This window comes from Podarcis pityusensis, assembly GCF_964106645.2.
Source record: "Podarcis pityusensis genome assembly, chromosome: 5".
Classification (NCBI taxonomy): Eukaryota; Metazoa; Chordata; class Lepidosauria; order Squamata; family Lacertidae; genus Podarcis; species Podarcis pityusensis.
Window position 1 is genome coordinate 46919843 of NC_138032.1, and position 26162 is coordinate 46946004.

The window sequence follows — 26162 nt, forward strand, 5'->3', positions numbered from 1 at the left end:
TTTGATTATGTATTTTGTGTTTTTATATTGTGATTTTATCCTATGAACCTCCCTGAGACCCGTGGGTATAGGGTGGTATACAAATTTAATAAATAAAAAGAAATAATAATAAAGTAGGTCGTTTCATTTCCAAATGAATAAACTTTACTTCATGAGTAAAAGACAATGATCTGAAAAGTTCTCCAGGCATAGAAGCATGGTTAAAAACGTAAACAGCTCAAGATATACTTTGCCTTAAACTGTGGAATTGCAGGAAATGGGTTTTTTAAATATTTTCAAGATACATCTAAAGTTCTGCTCACCAAAACTTCATAACCTGGGTCTGAAACTGTTCATGCATGATTTATAGTTTAAACATAGCCATATTTTTTCCTCTTCACCCTTTTTTTTAGCGTCAGTCTTTATCATGAGTACGCACCATTGCTCCTAGGGTCTCCAGTCCACTAGCAGAAATACCTAATGTAGATTTACACTGTGACATATACTGTATGTTTTACTTAAGGCTTTCATGTTTTACTTATGGAATTGTTTGGCTGGAATTTTAAAGCAAATGGTGGGAGAGTTAGAGACTAGTGGAGGCAGGGGGTGGAATTTCAAGACAGAGTCATTCCAATGGGAATAGCAAACTGATGTTCCTGGCTGCCTTTGCAGAAAATGGTTATAATGCTATGAAAAATGTAAGACCCCCCTCAAAAGCTTCTATTACAAAGTTGCTTCCTAAAATTTTAATCACTTTCAAACATTTCAAGTCACCATCAGGGCTTCAAAGCTTCAAAAGAATTTATGTCGAGGCCCAGCAATAAAAGTACAACAGTTATTTTGTTTTATATGAGTATGTAATGGAGACAGGATTTTTTTGTTTTTTAAATAGATCCATGCCCATTTCTTCTTTTATTTCAGAAAATAAGTGTCAAGAGCAACTAGTGTGATGTGTTGAACTAACTGGTAAGCTTTATCTCAGAATCAGAGAAATGCAATATTGAGAGTGAGCTGCTACTCCTACCTCTAGCTGTGAGGAACGGGCTTCTGTATCTCAAAAGCATCATCAAACGGTACATCAGAACCAAAGAATAACAGCACAGAATATACACGCCTCAGTTTAGGACAATTTATGCCCTGGAAACTAGCATTTTGCCAGGTACATTTCAAGTTCCTTAGGTTCCTCAACACATAAACTTACCTTGCATCAAAGCATTCAGCTTACGCTAGCACTGCATAACTCCTTTCTTCCTTTGGCTATGTGATATATTTCCATTCAATCCTACTTTCTCGTTATCTTGCTTATGGCTAATAAGGCCCGACACTTATGAGTTATGTTATTCTTCCCTGCAAACTACATTCTACCATTAGGAAACAAAGAACTCCTTTCCATCCACATCTATACCATTCTGCTTGTGTGAAGAGGCAAAAGAAACAAAGCAAAGTTTGGTCAACCCACAGAGGAAAATATAGTGCCCTGCCCACAGCTTCACTTGTGCTCAGTGGGAATAGATTCTGGAATCCATACCATGGTTTATAATTCCATGGTTGAGCCCATGTTAGGAAAGGTGCTTCTGAACACGTGAAGAGCAGAGGTGGAGGAAGGGGGGTGCGGGGGGTGCAGTCCGCCCCGGGTGTCACCACTGAGGGGGGTGACAAAATGCCGGGCAGCACTCACCGCGGGGCCTGCAGCACGCCCAAGCCATGCATCTCTCCTGGGAGAGACGCGGTGGCTTGGGTGCACTGCAGGCTCCGCGCTGCCCAAACAGTCCACCCGTTTCCTTCCCCCCAGCTGTAGGGTGGGTGAGTGGGAGGAGGCAAGCAGATTCTGGAGACCTTGCAGTGCGCCCTGCCCCTATGGGCGGCTCACCCCACCATTGCTCTGGCCCATGGGCGGTTCTCTCCACTCCTGGGCATGCCGCCCCAGGCACCCAAGTGGCTTCCTCCGCCACTGGGGAAGAGTATGCCTTTCACTCATTACTGAACACCACCACACACCCACATAAAGAATGATTCAGACTTATAGGTAAGGATGGCAGAAGGGCTTGTCAGGTGGGCTTCCTTCTGTCCCCCCTTTAACCCCTCATCAGAGCACAGACTCTTGCCAGGAATGCTTTTTGCCTTAGTTCTCTACAACAAAAGTTTTGTCTGTTATTTTCCTAACAGGCAGCATTATACATACATCACTTTGTAATGCACATTATTTATGTTTTCATTGATTTATAATTGCAGCTGTTCCATCAGGTGATTCACTGCTTTTATTTTTTCCTCAACTCTTTTTTACTTTGTGTAAGCGGTTTTGCTGATAGAAGCAGACTCTATGCAATCCTAACCTTGTCTACTAGGAAGTAAACTCCACTGAATTCAATGGGGCTTGTTTCCAAGTAAGGAGAGTAGAATTTCAGTCTTATTCTGCTGCTTCTTGTCAATTTTAAAAATCAATGGAAAACATCGTGGGAGGGGCAGTTTCCACATGCAACAAGACTCTTTGATGTGCTACAAAAGGCTAGCAGGGTCATTCCTCTGGAAATTCATTAATTTTGAAAGGGAACACATAAAAAGTAACTGATTCATAAATATTGGTTGGTTGAGATACGCATGCCTATTATGAGGAATAAGATATGTAAAAATACAGGACATATCCAGGACATATCCAGGTGGAAATCAGTACAAATGTCCAGGAAAGTCTGGACGTATGGCAGCCAATGGCAGCTGAAAAACAGCAATTTCTTCTGTGATTTTGCCAAAAAATCTCAACAACTTTGGGTTCCCCAAAAAAGTTCAACAACCTTTCTACCTTTGAAGGTGACCTGGAAACTACAACTAATCCAGAATGAGGCAGTCACACTGGTGACTGGGAGTGGCCATCGAGACCACATAACACCAGTCTTGAAAGACATTGGCTCCCAGTATGTTTCTGAGCACAATTCAAAGTGTTGGTGCTGACCTTTAAAGCCCTAAATGGCTTTGGTCCAGTATACCTGAAGAAGCGTCTCCACCCCCATCATTCTGCCTGGACACTGAGGTCCAGCACTGAAGTCACAACAAAGCAACCTTTGCAACAGAGAAGTAAGCACTGAATGTAGCTGCTTGGTCACAGTAGATAAAATATGCAACATTAATACAGATATTCCTGGAGGGAAAAACAAATGAGAAGTCCAGGCCACAGCCTGCAACTTAGCTTTTACATTCTCAGTAGGCTACTACATCAACAAATCTTCATGCACCGCTGCTCAAATTTATCAATCTTGTATAATAATAATAATAATAATAACTAATAAGGGTGGTTTTGGGGTTTTGTTTTGTGGTTTTTTTTGTGTGTTTTTTTTGCCACTACCATTCTGGCAAGACTGTTTCAAAACTGCACTCCTAATATTTATACACTGCCCTGATCTCCAGTGCAGCATTATTAATGGGGAGCTTAAACCTATTTGTTCTTTAAGACTTACTCTAATCAAAACTGTGCTCTTCATTTCTAAGCAGATTTGTTGTTGCTTCCCGTTCTCCTTTTTCCAAGACTCTGGCTGTATTTCTCAAAAACTGGGCTCCCTTTTCATATCACTTATTTTCTTTGCCCAAGAAATTCAATAAAGATCTTGTCAGGTAGAGTCTTCCACCTATTATATTTATTTTTACGAGTGTGAAAAAGTCTATAACTCATAGACAGCAATGGAAGAGAAGTGCCAGTGAGTCAAACTTTTCTTTGCTCTAAAGACACATAATCAAACAGGCAATAAAGATCATCAGCACCTGGTATTTCATCATTACAACGGTTTTTTCAGCAAGGTAATTATTCACTGAAAGTTCAGATCAATAAGAGTCACATTTCATTCCTAAGCAGTTGTAAGAACTAAACTTTAACATTTACATATAGCTGACAGCTGCAATTTATTTATATTTTGGGTTGTCAAATGTTTGGGAGCTGAAAGGTGAAAGGCCGACATCCTGCAAACACCCTATGAAGACATCTTGTGCTTTGAGCACCACCTTGGTTTTTTTTGGAAATTCGAGTCCCTATGTAGAATTTCAGGATACAGGAAAAGAAACTGAGGTAGTCAAAGGCAATTTTGGAAACATTCTTAACATTTTAACGTTGAACATTTTGGTTTAGATCTACTGTTTTCCTTTTGCAATGAGCATGTAATGCTTCACTTATTTCCATGCATTCAGCAGTCCTAGAGGTCAGTGTTTAAACGGGACTTGAAATTATTCCTCACATTTGCTGAGCTAGTTATAGCTTCATCAATTCTTGGCATTTGTGCTATATTTTGCTATGGGCTCCTCTTTGTAGTCAAAATAATAACGGCACCAGTAATAACGAGTTCTATCTATTTAGCACTTCTACAAAATCCCCAACCCATTTTATATACATTGCATTATTATTATTTTCATAATTCTTACAGCAACCTTGTAAAGTTGGCTAGAGTTATTATCCCAATATTACAGATGGGATGGGACTGAGGCTGAGAGACACTAGCTTGCCTGTAGTACCCCTCAGTGAGACAATGGCTGAGCTGAAAGTTGAACATGTCCTAGCTCATACTTTTCATATTCTTGCTCCCAAACCACCCACCTTGTATCTACTTCTGGCTTCCCATGGACTAAACCACAGCCAATTCTGCTTCCAGGCACATCTGTGACATTAACACAGGTCTTCTTCTTTGGTGATCACTTGTAGCCAAGTAAGGTTGTCTTCCATAAAAAAAGTTTTAACAATGAGTCCGTAAGTGACTGTGGAGGCCAATTCTGGATCCACACGACCTTCCACAGTGGGCACATTGTTTTCCGGGTGGGAGTTGATCACGGTGTGGATTTGCCAAACGTGCCTTCCTCCTAGCACGTTTCTCCCTTGCGTCCTGAGTTCAAGTGTCTTCAAAGCCCATGACACCTTTGGTAAAGGCCGTTCTCCAACTGGAGCACTCGCAAGCCAGTGTTTCCCAGTTGTCAGTGTTTATACTACATTTTTTTAGATTTGCCTTGAGACAGTCTTTAAACCTCTTTTGTTGACCACCAGCATTACACTTTCCATTTTTAAGTTTGGAATAGAGGAGTTGCTTTGGAAGACGATCATCAGGCATCCGCACAACATGACCAGTCCAACAAAGCTGATGTTGAAGAATCATTGCTTCAACACTGGTGATCTTTGCTTCTTCCAGTACACTGATATTAGTTCGCCTGTCTTCCCAAGTGATGTGTAAAATTTTTCGGAGACACCGTTGATGGAATCTTTTGAGGAGTTGGAGATGGCGTTTATAAGTGGTCCATGTTTCACAAGCATATAGTAAGGTTGGTAGTACAATAGCTTTGTAAGCAAGCATTTTGGTTTCCCTGTGAATGTCCCAGTCCTCAAACACTCTACACTTCAGTCGGGAGAAATCCACACTAGCAGAGCTCAGGTGATGCTGGATTTCAGCAACAGTGTCGGCCCTTGTGGAAAGGTAACTGCCTAGGTAAGAGAAGTGATTGACATTTTCCAATGTTACACCATTGAGTTGGATTTGTGGCACTGCAGAGGGGTTATTTTGTACTTGTTGGTGCAGCACTTTGGTTTTTTGGATGTTGAGTGGTAGGCCAAGCTTTTTGTAAGCTTCTGCAAAGATATTTAGGATGGTTTGGAGGTCATCCTCTGAGCGAGCGCACAATACATTTTCATCAGCATACTGAAGCTCTATGACGAAAGTTACGGTAACCTTACTCTTTGCTTTTAGCCTACTCAGATTGAAGAGCTTTCCATCTGTTCGATATATGATTTCTACTCTGGTGGGGAGTTTCCCTTCAACAAAGTGTAGGATCATGGCAATGAAAATAATGAATAGAGTTGGGGCAATAACACAACCCTGTTTAACACCTGATCCCACTGTGAATGGTTCACTTTGAGAGCCATTGTTATCTGCAGTTGTTGCTGTCATATTATCACGGAAGAGACGAATGATGTTTACAAATTTATCTGGGCAGCCAATTTTCAGAAGGACAGGGCATTACAATTTACAGTGTCAAAAGCCTTAGTCAGGTCAATAAATGCCATATACAGGGGTTGATTTTGCTCTCTGCATTTTTCTTGAAGCTGTTGAGTGGTGAAAATCATGTCCACTGTCCCCCTAGAAGGCCAAAAACCATTTTGAGATTCAGGAAGGGTCACCCTATGGCTGTCTATGGATACTACACCCACATGGGCAGGATCTTTCCCACAGTGTCATTTGCACAGGAAAGATCTACACAATTATCAAATAAGCTGTGGGGCAGGATAATATTTATTTTGTTAAAAACAACAACAACATATGGCTGTAGGGTGGGGGAGAGAAGTTACATCTCCTTCTCCCCCTATATTCTCTACCAAGACCAGGGAGTGAGAAAATTCTGCAGGGTGCTCATTTGCAGGGTGTGAAGCCCACTTGCAAAGGAGCACTCCGCACCATGCAGGATCAGTGCCTCCACTGATAAGAGCAATTGATCAGGGACAGACCTGAGTCAAGGAAAAAGAGCCAGGTGGATAATCCAAGAGCCATCTTGGATAATAAGCAAAGGAAGGTGGGGGCACCACTCCACTTCTGAAATCCATGGAGGGTCATTTTTCCATTCACTTCCTCTCAACCATTTACTTATCCTCATTATGCATCTCCATCTTAGCTAGTGGGTGAGTTTTACCATTTGTTTTGTCTCCACATGGAAGAGGAATGCAATAACTTCAGGCTCAGGTGGGCAAAACTCTCTGTAGAGATTCACAGGTGCTCAATATGTGCATGTTTATGACTAATGATGCTTATTTATGGATGGGGTGATGATGTTCTTTCTCCTTTCCACGAACCTAATCACAAACAAGAGCTAGGAATATACGATGCAGTCATTCTCTTTGTGATTTTATCTGTAAATTTCACCATCTATGGAAATTGGGATAGGCTAGCTATTTGCGTGTTAAAGTTCCCAAACCGCCCTTGAAATAATTCACAATAGACGCAGAATTATGGTTTAAGGTTTTTGGCATAACTTTGGACACAACTTTATTGATTACAGCATGTGAGTGGTTGGTTAGGCATTGGTTCCTGACTAGCTGCACCTGACCTTGGCAGGGCAGCACTGACGCCTGGACTCCGGCAGACGTCAGAAAGGGAAAACAATCTGGGGGAAGTCTGAGCTGAACACCAGTCTCTAACCTCACCCCAAATGCTCCCAGGGGCTCTGGCGTGGCCCTAGCCCCTTGACAGGGGTTCAGACAAGAGCAAAGCGAGCCCCTCGATTCCTTTAATGGAATACCCTTGCAGCAGCAACTTCGAGGGGGCAGGCACAGCCAACCACATCCCCTCCACCAATTGAACCTAACCACCAACCTTACAAAGTTGTGATGATTTGTTACGCAGTAGGCAGAAACCAAAAGGCACCAGTCAATCAGCCTATGGCAAAATTCCTACTAGGCCCCTGCTCCAAAGCAGATGACCCCATGACAGGCATAGCAAGGTCAATAAGCCCCTAAATATAGGGAGGGAGGGCGGGTAATCCTGTGCACGCAGCGAAAAGAGGAAGCTCAATGACACGTGCAGGGATATAAATAGCCCCTTGGGTGCCAATCACTAGCTCCCTGAGCAAATTCCTTCCCCAACAACAGAGGGGTGACCAATTGGGAGCTGAGGCCATCCAATCGTACCCGTCCCAGCAACAGCAGGGCAGTTTGGGTGACCTCACCACAACACGTTCTCTCTGTGATGGAGGACACAATTTCCTTGAAGGTGGGGTTTGGGCCTGGTTTCATATAAATGTAAAGTCAGAATTCAGTAACAGTTTCAAAGTGGCACCCTGCAGCAAAATGTGTCTGGAAGTAGGATGGATATCCCAGAGGCAAAAGAAGTGGAGGAGTTTTTAACAAGAACTTTTTGCTAAATACAATGCAATAACTTTGGGATCCCAATGGAGAACAACATGCCAAATGGAGCATATGCTTCTCTGGTCACATCAGGAGGCAGAGATGTTACACAAACAGCTATGGCTTGCTCACACAAGATGCCGGAGGCCTGGACCACTGCCTTGGTTCATTTAGATATAAAGTCCCCTTCGGTTGTGCTGGCAGCATCATCTTTTAATTACAGAAAATTCAAACATTTTGTTGTGCAGGCACTCTGGCACCTAAAAGCGCCATTCACCCGCCTCTGTATGGCAGTAGGCCATCTATCCCCAACTCCTCAGAGACCAGCCTCTTCAAAGCTATCAGCAGTAGAACATCAGCCCTTACCCCCTGAGGCTCTAACCTTGACCCAGACTTCCTTCCAACTCCAAAATCCATTTGAAAATAAAAATGCTTCATTAACTTCCAGTTGCACAGAGCTCCAGAGAAGCTGCCAGCCAGCACATCCTTGCTCTATGGATAAGCTATGAGATGTATCCATTTTTTAATCATTATTTTTCCTGAGCTGTTCCACTCCTCTGCCATGCTCTCTCTCTCTCTCTCTCTCTCTCTCTCTCTGTGTGTGTGTGTGTGTGTGTGTGTTCTCAGCCAGATGATTTTCCCAGATGGGCTGTTGTACTGTCATTTTGATTGGCAAGTTCTACATCAGCCTCCAGCAGATGCCCATAGGGATGAAAAGGTCTGAATTGCTGATAAATACTATGCCGGACTCCACACTATCTTGGTTGGCTTCTTCTACCTGAATACACACATCAAAGCCCAGTCCATCAAAAGGGATCGATGTTTTAAAAGGCACTCAGTCATAGATTTACCCATGTAGCCAGCATCTGCAAATAAGACTGTGTTTTTTAAAATGAGCCTGCCTGTCCATATTAACCTAAATTAGTCACTTGTAGCATACTGATGGTCTAAGGGGCAGGGGTGGGGGTCAGTTTCTTTTTTCTTTTTTAAAAAAGAAATTTTCCAGTTTTCAAAAGCTTCCCTGATTCTTGCTTAGGAACTATGTTTTAGTAACTGAGAATGACAGACAAATGAGTATTTGCAAGTCTCTTTGTCGGGGTTTTTCATTTGCTTCTGTGGGATGCTTCTCACATAACAGCAGCCTCCATGCAATCACATGGGGAGCATTCATTGTGTGAACTAGGGATGCTTGTTTGCATCATGTCAACTGTTTCCTCAGCCCCATCAGTGGCAGCCAATAACATGAACTGGGGGCAGGGAAACACATGTGTTGGAGAGCAAGGGATAAGTAACCTTCCACAATGCAGGAGTGAAAATGAACTTTCCATTTGCACCTGCAGTTTGTTCTTGGGTGTAATGTGTAGCTCTACCCCTGAGATAAATATAAATGAAAATAGTTTTGTTCAATATAGCCATTTCTAATACATTTCAAATAGTTAGCATCAATAAGTATCATGGATCCTGTAAGTATTCTTTATCCCAATGTCACAATTTCTAGCCTCACAAAGCAGGGTCATACGAAGTCGACCCCCACCCCCAACACAATCACTCTATTGGCCTCACATTCACTTCTACATGTCATCCTCCACGTCTCAATGGATTCACGACTTCCTTGCACTGACCTCATGTCCATTTGCTTTCCCATCCATCTCTCTGTCTCTTCCCATTTACAGAATGCTCCTCCACTCACCGCATGAAAGATGACATTCAAGGTTTGTCATTTTTATAGCACTGAACCATCTGGACCACAAACTGTCTCCCCTCCCTGAATCCCTAAGCAAATGACTTCTTTTCTTGCTTACACAATCTGGCCTTATGGTTACTTTATCTTTTTCCCAAAGACTGAATCTTCCCATGAAAATTTCTGGAATAATCCGTTAACCACAAATTGTCTGAAAGTTCACATATAAAGAAAAACTGTGTTTCAAATGGGACATTTCAGTGAAGAAGAGACCTCTAGCCAGTTCTTAATAATAACTATAGTTGAAATTCATATAATAGGTCGAAGTTAAAATCTCAGGGCACTATGTGGAATGGACTGTTACTTTTCTTCTTTTTTTATAAAGATATTGATTTCTACTGGAACTTGAAAACAATTTTCCAGTGAATATTACACACGTCCACACCATTTAAATAAGTATTTTCAGGAGGGGGGAGGAACCCAGCAATAATATGACAATATCTTCCATAACAGTAGTATTTTTCAGATTTCTCTACAGAAGCTTTGAGATGAACATGTATTCATAAACCAAAGTGCCAAAGGGATAATTAAATGAGGGCAATGGCTGGGTCAAAAGGCAGTTAAACTATACAGCTTGATATTCAAAAAAATATAGCTTTGATCTTACCATCTAGAGTATTACTAAGAAGTACCAAATGCTCTGAAGATACCTCTTATTCTCTCTAAGAGTGCGGGGAATCTGATTTTAACAACTTGGAAGTAAGTTTATCCATTTAAAGTTTTGCCCTTCTGGCTTGCCAAAGGGGCTTTCTAAGCTAGCTATGTTCATCGCAAGAGCTTCTGAAAGACCCAATACAATTTATAGCAGGGATATAAGCAACTTAAAGAAATATTAGCTTGAATAATGGTATGGATTTTAATTGCTTAATTTATAGGTTAGATTTATCAATAAAGTCAGAGGGGGAAAGTGCATAGGAACAAACCATAATTTTAAAGGGACAGATGTTGTGTAGAGGATGCCAACATGTCAGGTTCAATCATAGAAGAGATATACCTTCCTGTGTGGGAGAAAAAGAGGGTGTCTTTCCTAAGGTGTCGCCACCCAGCCTTGTTTCTCTCCCATCTTAGTACTTGTGCTACAGTAGCTACAAGCTAGCATGGAATGCTTTTGTGATCATGACAATGAATTATTCAAAGGCTCTGCATATATTATCAGTTCAGTTCTAGCCATGTATACCAACCAGCAAGATTCAGTCTAGTGTAGTGAAAATGTGTCCAACTAGGGTTGGGGAGGGCTCAAATTCCCACTTAGCTATGTAGTTCACTGCCTGCATTGGGCTATCACAATCTTTCAGCCTAACCTATTTTACAGTGAGGTTGTGAAAACAAAATGAATGGATTCCACTCTGAATTCTTTGGAGGAAGTGAAAGATTAAATACAATAATAATTCACTCAGATGTAAAGTGTTTTTGAGAGAATGGCCTACAAGTGTGCATGTGATCATCAGAGGGCATGAAGGAAAATGGCTGTGGGACTTAAAAAAATGAATATTGGTATAAAGAGAACTACACAAATGTACAATACAATACAATACAATACTGGAGACTAAATGTTATATTCATTTTTAAGAATATTTAAAGACCATACCTCAAGACCTCAAAACCCACAAAACAAACTGATCAAATTACTCTGCCAATCTTCAAAAAAGTTCACCCAACACTGAAGAGGTGGCTTTCTGGGAGCTGTGTGATATGAAATTGCTTGCCTCTTACCAGTAGAATCTGTTTGGTGTTACGTTTTCCTGGAGTAGTAGCCATCTTCTTCCAAATTCCACTGAACTGTATAACTAAAAAGAAGAAGAAGAAGAAATCAAGAAAAAATGCAATCTATTATTCTTCTGCCAGTAACTTTGTTTAATTGGACATTGACAGTATGACAATAAATGTTGAATAGAGAGAAAATTACACCTCATCAGGTTAGTTTTGTGAGCCGTCTTCTTTTATCAAGTTTCCTCTCCACTTCATCAAGAGATCATACCACAGCTGAGGTTACTGTCACTCCTCAGTGGTTTCTCAGTTGTGACAGCTGATAATGACAGTACTGAAAACTTTGCTGTCATAGCAGAGAAAACGCAGGCAGTGAGCGCAAGGCAAACAAAGGTGGAGATTAATCTCACTGAAGTGAATCCCAAACCTGTGAACTATATTAGACACTATTTATCCAGGGAATACCCTTGCTGTACTTGTTTCTGTTTTTGAGAATGGATTCTGGGCTATAGCAGAAAGTGAGCTCATTTAACATGTTCTCTCTTGTCACATCTGCTAAGTATGTAACCCAAAGAAAAGAAATCTCAACATACGCTTCACCTGAAATGCAGAACGCAGAAGAGGTGGTAGGCAATGCTAACAAACATATAATTACTGCAGTCTAATTGATAGTGTTGTCACAATGGCAAATCTACAACTTTGTCAGCTTCATAGGTGAAAAGTCTGGAGATCCTGATCTTAGTAAAAGTGGCAGAAAATACAGGCTGGGAAGAAATACTTAAAACTTCTCATCATATTCATGAGAGTGCCTGGGAGAAACTAAGATGTTGCAAAAACATTTCCCTGAATATTGAACCATAAATAATAGAGGGTATTTCATCTTTCTAGTTGGATCAGGTTGACTGTGAACTACTATGGGATTTCGGGGGGGGGGGTTGCTTCTCATTTGCTGGTTAGGAGATGAGAGGAAAATCTGATGCAATTAGGCAGGAAGGAAAAGAGACTTATTTATTTCTAGACATTACCCTTTAAAAACACACAATGAAAATAAGCTTGGCAGAGTAAAAGTGAAGTCCGGCAAACCAGCAGTGTTTGGGCACAGGCATGCCAACACCTAAAGTCCCTTTGACTTCAGTTTATTTAGTCAACTTATTTTATCTAACTTTTAAATCAGATATCAAATACAAAAAGACAAGACAAAACAGTATGCTGGAAATAAAACATGTAAAAATATAGCAATGTTAAAACAACCCGAATGTAGCTCTGGTTGTCTATCACAATCACCACCAAAAATAAAGCCACAAGATGGGTGGCTCCACAGAGGTGTGGAGATGATAGATTGAGATCTACTGATTAGATTTGTAGATAATTTGCAATAATTTCTGATTGTCAATGGTTTAACAGTGCTTGTCTTTTGCACCTAGACCTAGTAGTGTGGTAGGAGAGCTGAAAATAATGCCAATATATTTCACATCCAGCAATCTATGTGCCCCTTTGAATTCAGATAGTACATGGGTTGACAAGTCTAAAAAACCTGGGACAAAGGCAATGTATTTAGCATTAACTCTGAAAACGTATACTTGATTCTGGCCAAACTAAGCCTTCTAGAGCAAAATATACATCAGGAGGTTCTCTCTCTCTCTCTCATATACCCTCCAATATACAGATAGCACATACAGTAGCAACAGATTCCTTCCCCTTCTTTGGAGTACTTGCTGTGGGATGGATCTGACCTCATTCACACACACACACACACACACACACACACACAGAGAGAGAGAGAGAGAGAGACAGACAGACAGACAGACAGACAGACAGACAGATCTTTTTGATTGAGAAAGCAAAGGTTAGCAATGGACATGTTTCTAGACCTCAGCTTGGCCATAGGACTTGTCTGCCAATTTCCTTGTGAGATTTTGGTAGGAGAGTTACCAACAAACATGACATTAATCACAAAATATAAATGCCACTCAAGCTAGGCATTTTTAAGCCTATAACTCATGGATTGACCATGAAACAAAATGTGGCATGTCAAATTATATCTAGTAAGTACTGAAGCATCACAAATATGGCTTGAACTAACAACCCAGGTAAATTAAATATAGTGTTCTCAATTGGGGGGCTTTGTCAAATGTTTGCTATGTGGGAAGTGCCATTATGGATTGGGAGAGAACAGGTGGACTGGAAGTAAGAAACAATGATGTCAATCAGGCTTTTGTTCCACCAAAATGGACACTGACATCTTTTTTCCTTCCCATTCCATTCTATTGCTGCTTGATAGGCAGAAGTGAGGCTTTTGTTGTTGTTGTTAGAAGCTTTTACTTAATACAACGTATTTGCTCATGTAAATCCTTCCTCATCACACAATCTTTCCCCCCACCCAGAGCCTAAATATTGATAAATCCCCATTGTTGCATCAAACTGTATAATGTGCTTACCAGATGCTAAAAACACTTACAATTTGGTGGAAAATATTTTTTTGGCAGACAGCAACATTTTGATAGCATCATCAGTTTCTTTTCATTCTTGTCCAAGGACAGAAAATGAATTTCAGACCAAGCAGAAACTGAATAAAAAGTCAGGGTCATACCTCCCTGTTCCTTAGGGAATAGTCTTATTTCTTCCTTTTCTACTCTCTTTCCTATATTATGGAGAAACTTGTATTTCAGATAGACATATGGCCTGGATTCTCAGTGACTGTAAATTGTGTCCCCACTTGGCATGCGGCACACTCTGCTCTCCATGAGCACTATAGACGACTATTATTTAACATTTACTATTCATGAGCTGTACAGAATGAAGACATGATGTGTTCTCTGCTGGGAAAGTTATCGATCAAAGGACACAATCCTCCACCACATTTTATATATAATGAATTGGGGGGGGGGGTGAATAGGATCTGTATAAGATCTTGCATAGCACCCATTCATTTCCATGGGATTTATACATGATTTATTGGCACACTGTACTCAAAGTAAGGTGGGGAAGGGGAGGTCTGAAAAAGATGTGCATTTTCTGTGCTGTGGATGAGTACAGAAGAAGAACGTATAATGTCCAGTCAAGTATAAATCTGGTCTATATGCCTATCTGCCTATATGCAACAGGTTACATAGGTCAAGAAGCAATTATGGGTACAGAATTCCTCAAATAGGAAGGGGTAGGATGTGCTTTTTGGTTTTTAGTAAACATATAGCATTCTGGGTTGTCCTAAGTCCTATTTACATGTTACTCTCAAGTAGGGCATATCCATGTTGACTATGGGAAGCGGTTGTGCTTTTATCCCTTGTCCACACCATTGGGTCTTCTCCATGCAACAAGAATGTGTGCACACAGTTGTCTGCAGAGAAATTCACATGCACAACCACTTACTTGTGTGCTGAGGTTGCACAAGTTTTCATGGAGGCCTCACATTCAAACAGGTGTTCATGCATCAAAATTTATCTGCGCACAACCACACACAACACAGTTGTTGCAGTGAGAAAATCTGATAGTGGAGTTAAAGGCTAGAGATTATTTGCCACCTGTCTGGAATATTTCAGTTAAGTCAGTACCATACTTAGGGCAGGACCATCCCAATGTTGTTAGATTCCAAACCCCATCAGTCCTAGCCAGCATGACCAATGCACAAAATTAATGGGAGTTGTAGTCCAGAAACATCTGGAGATTTGCACGTTCCCCACTCCTGATTCAGCGCAACTATCTAGAAGGAAGTTCATAGAAGTCAAGTTCCCCATTTCTTCCACCCTGTACAGCCCCCTGTGCCCCTGCAAAGCTTATCCAGAGGGTATTGTGGGGGGTGTCTGTCTTATTCTGGGCGGTTCTGTCCTCCCACAGCAGTATCCCTGGGTCCCATCCCACATTTTTTAGGAGGGACTCCTGGTTATCTGTAGAAGTTTTTTTTCTGGGGCAACCAGGTGACTAATAGGGGGGGAGTGAAGAGGAAATATCTGTCCATGAAATTCCTTCTGTACACATATCTAAGGATCCAAGAAATCTACTGTTATTACTTCCTCTTTCCTGACCTAATTGGCAGTTCTGCCAAACCAAACTTTGATACCTCCACAGTTGAAAGATTCATTAATGTATAAAATCAAATGAACGTAGGGGGAAATCCAAACACTTAAAATAGTACCAAGAAATTTGTCACACAGCACAGAAGCTATCAATATCTTTCCCTAGCTACCTAGGAACTTATTTATTTATTTCTCATGGAAACCACTGATAGCGATAAAACCTTCAGATATCCATCTAGAGGAGAAACAGTCATTTAAAATGTACTAAGATTAACATCCCGGCAATTAGTTTTCCTGTGGTGTCTCTTTACAATCATCATTAAACATGTTCAGGGAAAAGTATTTTCAATCAATGCTCTTTTCTCAAATGCTTCTCTTTTCTTAAATATAGTGGCAGTTTGATTCTTCTTTCTCAATGCATCTTCATCCTAAATGCTATGTATACAAGTACAAATTAAAAACAACTTCATCAAGCACTACTTTTGCACCCAAATGTATATGAATCTCTGACTCGGGTATCAGCCCTAACATAAGCAACAGCAGCAGCCCCAAATACTCAAACTGCTGGGCTAGATCAGGTTATCTCATTTAACAGTGGTCAGTAAGAGAACCCTAGCAAATTGACAAGCATGATATACTGGAGATAACATGCCTTGTTGTTTATCCCCATTATTCAATACTGAAAACTAAACAAGAAGACTGCATTGTAAGCTGTCATGGTTCTTATACATTGATAGATCTGTCCATTGATAGATCTTTCCCCAAGGATAAGACATACTATACCTGCTGCCACATGGAAAATGCATAAAATAGCACACCCACAAGCATATTTAATCAGAAGTAAGTCCTACAGGGTTCAATGGATCCTACTCTCTAAGTAGGTGTAGGATTTCAGCCTTAATCACTTAGCCACAGAAGGATTGTCATCAAAACAAAACAAAACAAAACAAACCTTGGTGAGCCATGCAGTGGCTAGACAAGTGGTGGGACCAATTTTTTCCAGATCAACACAAATGATTTGTAGTAGCATAGAGGCAATTTTGTGGTAGTGGTGAGCCACTGAACGTGACAGACATCTTATCACATGGAGCAGCTTTTCTACAGAGAAGTCATTTCCAGCTTAGCATCCTCTAGATGTAATGGACCACAATTTTTGATGGATGATTGGACCATCATACTTCCATTTACTATATAGTGGCCTTTCCCAACCCAGTCCTGGGGCCACAATTCTTGTCAGCCCTAGTCAGCATGGAACATCTGAAAGGCAAAGGGCTGGGAAAGGCTACAGTAGAGTAAATGGAAAAAGCGGCCAAGGGGCTATTACCAGGTCGGGCAGAATCTCTTAGAAAGCTTTTGGAAAGGTACTGGTAGCTCTGTCATGAGGCCAAATGAGGGTGGCAAATTTGTTGCTTTGCTTGTTTGCCTTGCTGTCCCCTTCAACCACCCAGCTAGTGCCATCCGCCTAGGTGTTGTTGTTTTTTGTTTGTTTGTTTTTTATTATATTTTGTTGGAAGCTGCCCAGAGTGGCTGGGGAAACCCAGCCAGATGGGTGGAGTATAAATAATAAATTAATTTTTAAAAAATAAGTAGAAGTATATGGCACTCTGGAATCATTTCATGCTCTCCAGTATGAGCCTCACTTGCTCATCCCTTCTTGTTAAATGCTTTGCTACTGCTAACATGGCAACAATGCTGGCCACATCTCAGTCTCTGGCTCTCCTTCCCCACTGTCTCACTCAGGGCTGGGGGATCCTTCAGAGCAAAGCATTATGGGTAAGGTGGCCCAGAAAATTGCCTGCACTGTCAGTTTTCTCACCATGGTTAGAAATCCTTTTTTAAAAATTACTTAAAAACTTTAAAGTTACTATAGTAACTTTTGACAAGTTTTTGTAATAATGGGAAAAGAATAGTTAGCCACTTCCTGGCCATCCTGCCCAGGATGCCTGCCCTTCCTCATAGTGTAAAAAGGGGGAGGGGGGCAGATGCTGAGATATGGCCAGCACTGCCTCTGTGTCAGCAACAGCAACACAGTTAAGTGGTAAGCCAGGGAGAGAGGACAAAGAAGGGCCAGAGATGCCCGCCTCAGGTAGCACAATGTCTCATGTAACCACTGGACCACATTCCAAAGGATCCATCCAGCAGTTACTCAGAATGATGAAAGATAACATTCTGGGCCAGCTAGAATCAAGCTCTGCAGCAACTCCATTAAAATATATATGTTTCCCTTGTTCTATAACTAAATGTCCTCCAGAATTAAACGACTATATTTCTGACATTTTTTATTTCAGTTTTTCCTTTGGAATCTTGATAGATGTTTTAGACTTTTAGAGTCATCAGGCTGTCTGCCTTGGTATCATCTGTTTGCCTCCCCCCCCCCCCCGTTTATTAGGAGTTGTTCTTCTATTCCCTACCACTATCTAGTTTATTTTTTTCATTTATTTTAATATGTGTCCCAAAACATAATGTTTAGTGAGGTGTGTTAAGAAAACGACTGATGGATGCACTCTGAGGGCACACTTTATGACCTAGTTTGTACACTATAGTTTATGGGCAAATTAAAAGAAAAATGCATTCTATCAGTTGTACCTATTGCAGAAACTCATAAATGAAGGGCAAGGCAGCAAAAGACAAGGTATACATATATTTCTCATGGTTCAGTCTCAAGAAAAACAACAACACCTCACCAAGCTCTAAGACTATGTTTGCCGACTGTAAACTTAGTGACATAGAGGCAATTTCTCAGCTGGAATCATTTTCCCATCAAAGACTAGCAATGGGGAGACCATCTGGATCCAATACAAAATTAATAATAAAAAAGTGATTAATTTTGCAATAACAACAGCCAGATGGTTAGAATTAGTTGCTATTTGCAGGCCAGGTGGGGTGGGGTGGGGACCTTCTTCAGACCATTCTCCCTCATGGGCAACCTCCCAGGGAGAACTGGCCAGCTGGGATGGGGGAAAAATTCTATTCCGTTCACATTTAAAGCCAAATTTACCAAATTTGCACTTTCCATAACAATATGAGAATTGAAAAATAGCCATCCATCAAAATCTGCACTTGTCTGTGATGCATATCAGGGGGAGATGCACATGAAAATGAATCAATTAGTGAAAAGAAATAATGCATTATATTAAGGAAAATTAGAATCATAGAGTTGGAAGGGGTTCTGGGGGACATTTAGTCCAACCCCCTGCAATGCTGGAATCTCAACTAGATCATACAAGACTTATGGCTATACAGTCTCTACTTAAAAACCTCTAATGAAGGAGAGTCCACCACCTGTCATGGGAGTCAGTTCCACTGTCAAACAACTCTTATTGTCAAAAAGTTCTTCCTGATGTTTAATCAGAATCTCCTTTTGTGTAACTTGAACTCATTGGTTTGGGTCCTCCCTGCTGGCGCAGGAGAAAACAAGCTTGCCCCATGCTCCATGTGACAGTCCTTTAGATATGTGAAGATGGCTATCATATCTCCTCTCAGTCTCCTCTTTTCCAGGCTAAACATACTTAACTCCCTCAATCATTCCTCATAAGGCTTGGTTTCCAGACACTTTTAGCATCTTGGTTTTAGCATCCTCTGCACATGTTCCAGCTTGTCAATATTCTTCTTAAATTGTGGTGCCCAGAACTGGACACAGTACTCCAGGTATAGTCTGACAGATATTTCTGTGTATGTATATTAAATCCAGAGCAGCCGACATCCATGTGAGCCATTTCCCATAGTCCTCGATGTACTACACGCATGCATGGAACTTTCAGGGCGACACCTGAAAACCAGTGTGGTGACCCCATACTGCATTTTCTGGATGTCTTCTTGCACATTAAAAATCCCAAGACAACATCCATTCATTAGCCTCACTTAGAAGATTAATTACAATGACCTACTTCTGATTAATCTTGCTAGATTTCATGCAGTCAATTGCACATTGAGATTAATGTTATCTCCCCACAATGCCCAATGCTTTGTTTGGACTATTACATTTTAAGTTATTTATTTCTTGATGGTTTCAGCAGATTGTACTGTATAGGGTTCAGTTTATGTTGCTCTCTACAGCTAAGAAGAATAACAATGTAGCATACATACCTGTTAACAGAAACTTGGAAAACTGAGATTGAAACAGTAATGAGGGACACTTCTAATGGGCAACATTTACCCATCACATTAGCCAGTCATTAAAAGGTTCTCACTATACTTGGAGAACTACTATTTGTTATTCCTCCCCCCCCCCCTTTTGCATACCTTTCTCTCTGACAAACACCAGTTTACATAGGTGAGCAATTCCTCTGTCAACCTTGATTTATAAATGCATCTATTTTATTATTATTTTTTAATAATATTTTTTATTGCTTTTTTTCCAAAGTCAAGATCCATCGTCAATTTACACAACAAAAGCAGTTTTACAAAGAAAAAGAAAAAGTTAGAAAGAAGAAAATTCACTTTTCCACATCTTTTTTCATAATCAACTGGACTTCCCCAGATCTTCCATCCCTGCATTCTTTACAATAAAAGAATATTATACAGCAAATTAATACCTTATTTCATATGTTTTTGTACTTTCATCTATCTATATATTCTAAATTTAAACTTTTCACCGTCATGACTTAATTTCAATCATTTTCGAATCTCAATACTGAAGCATGTTTTTCTCAAAACTTAGCAAATTCTCAACTTTCATATAGCTTATAATGTTTTTGTAGATAGTCCTTAAATTTTTTCCAATCCTCTTCCACTGCCTCTTCTCCCAGGTCTCGAATTCTGCCCGTCATTTCGGCTAATTCCATATAGTCCATCAGTTGCGTGTGCCACTCTTCCAGTGTGGGTAACTCCTGTGCCTTCCAATATTTAGCTATAAGAATTCTTGCTGCTGTAGTTGCATATAAAAAGAAAGTTCTATCTTTCTTTAACACTCTCTGGCCCACAATGCCCAGGAGGAAGGCCTCTGGTTTCTTGTTAAAGGTATACCTAAATACCTTTTTCAACTCATTATAAATCATTTCCCAAAAGGCCTTCACCCTCGGGCATGTCCACCAGAGGTGAAAAAATGTTCCTTCAGCCTCCTTACATTTCCAACATTTATTGTCTGACAAATGGTATATCTTTGCGAGTTTGACTGGGGTCATGTACCACCTGTACATCATTTTCATAATGTTTTCTTTTAAGGCACTACATGCCGTAAATTTCATACCGGTGGTCCCTAACCTTTCCCAGTCTTCAAACATAATGTTGTATCCAATGTCTTGTGCCCATTTTATCATGGCTGATTTAACCATCTCATCTTGAGTATTCCATTTAAGCAACAAGTTGTACATTCTTGAAAGCACTTTCGTCTTAGGTTCAAGTAATTCCAACTCTAATTCTGATTTTTCCACCTGGAAACCAATTTTTTTGTCCTTTTTAAAGATCTCTAAAATTTGGGCGTAATGAAACCAGTCTCGCACCTTTCCTTTCAATTTTTCAAAACTCTGCAACCTCCAAGTGTCACCTTCTCTTTCTATTATTTCACAATATTTTGCCCAGCCACCCCCCATATTAAGTATTTTTGTGGCCTTAGCCTCCATCGGTGATAACCACCTCGGAGTCTTGTTTTCGAGTAAGTCCTTGTATTTAGTCCAGACAGTGAACAAAGATTTCCTGACAATATGGTTTTTAAACATCTTATGAGACTTCACCTTGTCGTACCACAAATATGCATGCCACCCAAAAGCATTGTTAAACCCTTCCAGATCTAGGACATCAGTGTTTTCTAACAAAAACCAATCTTTCATCCAGCAGAAGGATGCAGCTTCATAATACAACCTTAAGTCCGGCAGGGCAAATCCCCCTCTTTCCTTTGCATCTGTTAGTATTTTAAATTTTATTCTGGGCTTTTTGCCCTGCCAGACAAACTTCATAATGTCCCTCTGCCACTTTCCAAAACACTCCACTCTGTCCACGATCTGCAGGGCCTGAAACAGAAACAGCATTCTTGGCAATACATTCATCTTAACTGCAGCAATTCTTCCCAACAAGGAAAGTTTCAATCTTGACCAAATTTCTAAGTCCTTTTTGATTTCAGACCAGCATTTTACATAATTGTCTTTAAATAGATTCAAATTTTTCCCGGTCAAATTAACCCCCAGATATTTCACTTTTTTAACCACATTTAATTCTGTTTCCTTTTGAAACCCCTCTATTTCTGAAGGTGTCAAGTTTTTTGCCAAGACCTTAGTTTTTTGTTTGTTTAACCTAAATCCCGCCACCCGACCAAACTCAGAAATTAGTTCTAAAGCTCTTTTTGTGCTGGATTCTGGCTCCTGTAATGTCAAAACCAAATCATCTGCGAAAGCCTTCAGTTTATATTGTTTTCCTCCGACCTGTATTCCTTCCACCTGCTGGTCCTTCCTGATCAAGTTAAGCAACACCTCCAGGACAGAAATAAATAGCAAGGGTGATAAGGGGCACCCCTGTCGTGTTCCTTTTTCAATTTTAAACTCCTCTGTCACCACATTATTTACTATCAATTTAGCTTTTTGCTCTGAATAGATTGCTTCAATACCATTTTGGAACGCCCTTCCCACTCCCATCCCTTCCAAATTTTTCTTCATAAACTTCCAAGATATATTATCAAAGGCCTTCTCCGCATCTATAAAAATCAAAGCTGCTTTTGTATTCAAATTTGTCTGCAATAACTCCAAAACATCAACAATATTCCTGATGTTGTCAGACAAATGCCTGCCAGGGAGAAAGCCTGCTTGGTCTTTATGAATTACTTCTTTTAAAACTTTTTTCAGTCTATTTGCCAAGATATCAGCAAAAATTTTATAATCCACGTTTAGGAGTGAGATGGGACGGTAGTTCTTAAGTTGAGTCTTTTCAGATTCCAATTTTGGTATCAAAGTGATGAATGCCTCTTTCCACGATTCTGGTGCCCCCTTCCCTTCCATAATTTGGTTACATACCTCCATTAATGGTTGAGCCAAATATTCCTTCAATGTCTTATAATATTTGGAGGTAAGTCCATCTGGGCCTGGGGATTTGCCCAATTGCATGTTCTGAATGGCACTTTCAATTTCCTGTTGTGATATTTTATAATTCAGGGCTGTTTGTTTATCTTGTGTAAGTTTTTGCAGGCCATGACTTTTTAAGAATTTATTTATCTCCATCTCCACTTGGGGTCCTTGAGTGTACAATTTTTTAAAATATCTCTGGAAGCACTTTCTAATTTCTTCTGGTTTCTGAATACATTCTCCTTCAACCTCTAGATTGGTAACAAAGTTCAATCTTTGTCTCTTTTTCAGCTGCCATGCCAGCAGCTTCCCACATTTATTAGCCGATTCGAATGATCTTTGTTTCATCTGTTTAATTTTCCATTCAATTTCTTGATTTGTCAGTTTCACATATTGTGCTTGATGGAATTTTATTTCTCTTAAAACCTCTTTTGATTTTGGATTAAGTCTCAACTTTTTCTCTCCGTCTCTTATCTTCTCCAAAATCTTGTCCTTTTTACCATTCCAGAGTTTTTTCTTAATAGTATTCTGTTGTATCAGGAACCCTCTCATAACAGCTTTACTCGCATCCCAGATTGTTTTCTTTTCCACCGAAGTGTTCAAATTTATCTCAAAATAATCTTTCATCGTTTTTTGGGCCTTCTTCACAATCTCCTGATCTCTAAACAAGGAGTCATTCATTCTCCATCTGAAGGATCCAGCTGGTGTAAGTCTTAAGTCTATTTTCAAAGCATTATGGTCGGAGCAAGTTTTGGGGCAGATCTCTATTTTTTTAGTCTTAGGAGCCAGTCCTCTAGATGTCCAGATTTGGTCGATTCTTGTCCAGGATAGGTGGGCCTCAGAAAAGAATGTTCCCTCTTTACCTAGAGGGTTCTTTGTCCTCCAAATATCAATCAAGTCCATATTGTCTGTAAGTTCAAAAAAAGTCTTTGGTAGTCTGCCATCTTTAGTCAAATTTTGATTTTGTGACTTATCCATATGCGTGGAGACAACCCCATTCATATCTCCCATCAGAATGATGTTAGTATAGTCAATATAGTCCAGCATTATCTCATGCAGCTTCTTATAAAATTCCGATTTCCCCTCGTTTGGTGCATAAATTCCTACTATCAGAAATTTTTCTCCTTGTGATTGTATTTCAATCGCCAAAATTCTTCCTTGTTCGTCTTTAAACACAAATTTTGGTGCTAGGCTCTCCTTTGCATATATCACAACTCCTCTTTTTTTGACTTTATCTAGTGATGTAAATTCTTGGCCTAGTCTCTTGTTGGTTAGTACTCTTCTATGGAGCCTAGTTACATGAGTTTCTTGAAGACAGATGACGTCTAATTGTTCTTTCCTCAATATATGAAAAATTCTCTTCCTTTTCTCTGGGGAATTTGCGCCATTAATATTCCAACTAAGAAGCTGCAAAGACATCCTGGAACAATTTGTCAACCGATGGGGTTGTCTCCCTTGTCGTCTGTATCCAGAGGTGGATCTGGTTTTGCACCAGGCGTAGGGGGTGGCCAAGTACCTATTGTTCCCTTCCGAAGGTCCTCCCCGTAGTCGTTTAGGAACTTTTCTTGCTCCTCTGCTGTTCTAATTTTTACCTTCTTCCCTTTCACACTGAAAGATAGTCCTTGAGGGAATTCCCACCTGTATCGGATTGAGTTGTTTCTCAACAAGCTTGCCAGATCTTTATATGTAGTTCTTAAATCCAACAACTGTTTTGGTATATCTCTAAAGATTTCTGCTGTCTTTCCCTGTATCACCAATGGATTTTTAAAATGTAGGCCGAGTATGTTCTCTTTTTCTTGCTTGTATCTCAAAATGATCAAGCAGTCTCTTGGTTTGTCCTTCTTGGCCACTCTTCCCAGTCTAAAGGCGGTGACGATTTTAAAATCCTTCTCTTCTGCCAAGCCCCAGAACTTGGATATTTCTGCTGTCAAATAGCCAATCAAGTCTTCTTTTTCTAATTCTGGGATATTTCTAAGCCTAAGATTGCTTTCCCTGTTTTTCAATTCTGCCATGGACAGATACGCTTGCTGTTCAGTAACCTGTCTGCTCAGTGGTCTTACTTCCCCTCTAAGTTCCTCTATCCTTTTTTTATTTAGGTCTGCTTTTGTACTTGCTTCCTCGGCTAATTTTCGATTTTCTGTTATACTTTTTTCAAAATTTCCTATTGCCTGTGTATTTTGGGCAACTTGGTCTGTCAATCTGTTTATTGTAGCTGTCACCTGGTCGAATTTGGTCGCTTGTTCATCTGCTTTCTTGTTTAAAGCCGCCAGCTGGTCCAATATTTCTTTAGAAACAGGGTCTAGCCCTCCTGCAGCCATATCCCCAAAAGCTGGCTGTTTAGATTGGCCTTCTTGTAGACCTGTCACAATTGGAACAGATGATCTACGTAGCTGCACAGGCAAAGTTGATTGCAACAGTTCAGTTTGTTTTGCTTTCTTAGCAGCCCTTGTTTTTGCTGCACCACTCATTCCACAGCTGTCCAAGTTTCAAGGTCAAATTGTAAATCCCATGGGAAAAGCAATCCAGAGAATAAACATCCGAGCACAAAAAATTCCAAGACAGCCAGCAGTTCTCAGAGATAAATAGTTCCACAATCCAGCAGGGGGAGCTCCCCAGAAATTAGGGAGAAGGATAGAAATTTTCCACCATTAAGTTCCCAAATAAAAAATTAAATAAAAACCAAAACAAGGGAGAGAACCCTCTGGATTCACTTTAAACTGCAGAAATAAAAGTTCTTTACAAAGGTGCACACAACAGTTCCTTTCTTATAATTTACAAAGTAGCCCAATATAACTTTATACCTCATACACAGTTGCCACTGTCTGATGTTACTTTGTATCCAGACAGCCCGAGAGCTGAGTTCGTAACTTTGTAATCCACAAAAGATAGAGAGAAAAATCACAGTCTCTGTCCACTTATAATATGGTTTTAACTTTTCTTTAACTTTTAACCAATCAAGTCCGAATTTGCAGGGTATATTCCAACTTCTTTTAAGCTCCTTTCAACGCTTCCGTTTTAATAAAACTTTGCTTGATACTTTAAACAAAGACGGAAGACTGACTTCCTTTTTAGCGTCTCCCGCTTTCAGCCGAAATTTACAAATTTGAGTTCAAATAGAGTCTCAGATTTCTTACTCACGAGTAAGTTGTTTCAAAATCAAATGTTGAAGGAAGAAAGGTCAGCGCTCATCAGCAGCAGCCGCGCGGCTTCACTTCCGCGGAAAGAGCGATGGATTCACATCACCGCTACCCCCTCCACGTTCCGGGGCCCCTTACGGAGTCCCTTCTTCGTTTCCGAGGTCGCTCCTGGTGCCCGCCGAATCCCACGGCCACGGGCTCACTCTACCCGTGGTTTTTCTGAATGGGTCGTCGCTGTGCCGCAGCGCACGACCCTTTTCCGCGGAGCCCCTCTTCAGCAGCTGAAGAGGACCGCCATTGCCGTTTCGCGCCGCCTCCATCTATTTTAAAGGTGCTTATTCCCACTCGGAAGCCTGATGGATTCACCATGCCAACTTTGCACATCATGGACAGCTATCCAAGTACACTCTGTTTGTTCTCTGTCATAAGGGATGTTCATTGCTCAAGTTATAAAGCCTTGAACAGTGTCTATCATGGAAAACTAGTTTACATTTTAAATAGCCACATAAATACAAGAGCTCAGGTGTTGAGGTAATGGATCTCTTAGAATGCAGTGAGTTCACCTGCTACACATAGGGGAAGGAAAGCAGAGAGATAATAAAATGAAGGTTTATCTTTTTAGGTGGAAGAACCCAGCTTGTCCAATGTATATCTGGACCAGGCCATAAACCAGATCTGGATGTAGAGATTGTATTCTTAGTTCAGGATGCCTGAGATCAGTGCCTTGAGCTGGACATCTAA

The 26162-nt window shown here is 40.5% G+C and overlaps 1 protein-coding gene and 1 long non-coding RNA gene across 8 annotated transcripts in view; one reads left to right on the forward strand and one right to left on the reverse strand.

The window, feature by feature from the left end:
- SORCS1 (sortilin related VPS10 domain containing receptor 1) overlaps positions 1 to 26162 on the reverse strand; it is a 379912-nt gene that overhangs the window by 113314 nt on the left and 240436 nt on the right. For all 7 annotated transcript variants that reach the window (XM_081005905.1, XM_081005903.1, XM_081005904.1 and 4 more), the window contains exon 5: positions 11289 to 11362. In XM_081005905.1, coding sequence (XP_080862031.1) covers positions 11289 to 11362 — 74 coding nt within the window. The remainder of the gene's footprint in view (positions 1 to 11288; positions 11363 to 26162) is intronic.
- Positions 1 to 26162, forward strand: part of LOC308477429 — an 84605-nt gene that overhangs the window by 39807 nt on the left and 18636 nt on the right. The gene's annotated exons all lie outside the window — the stretch shown is intronic.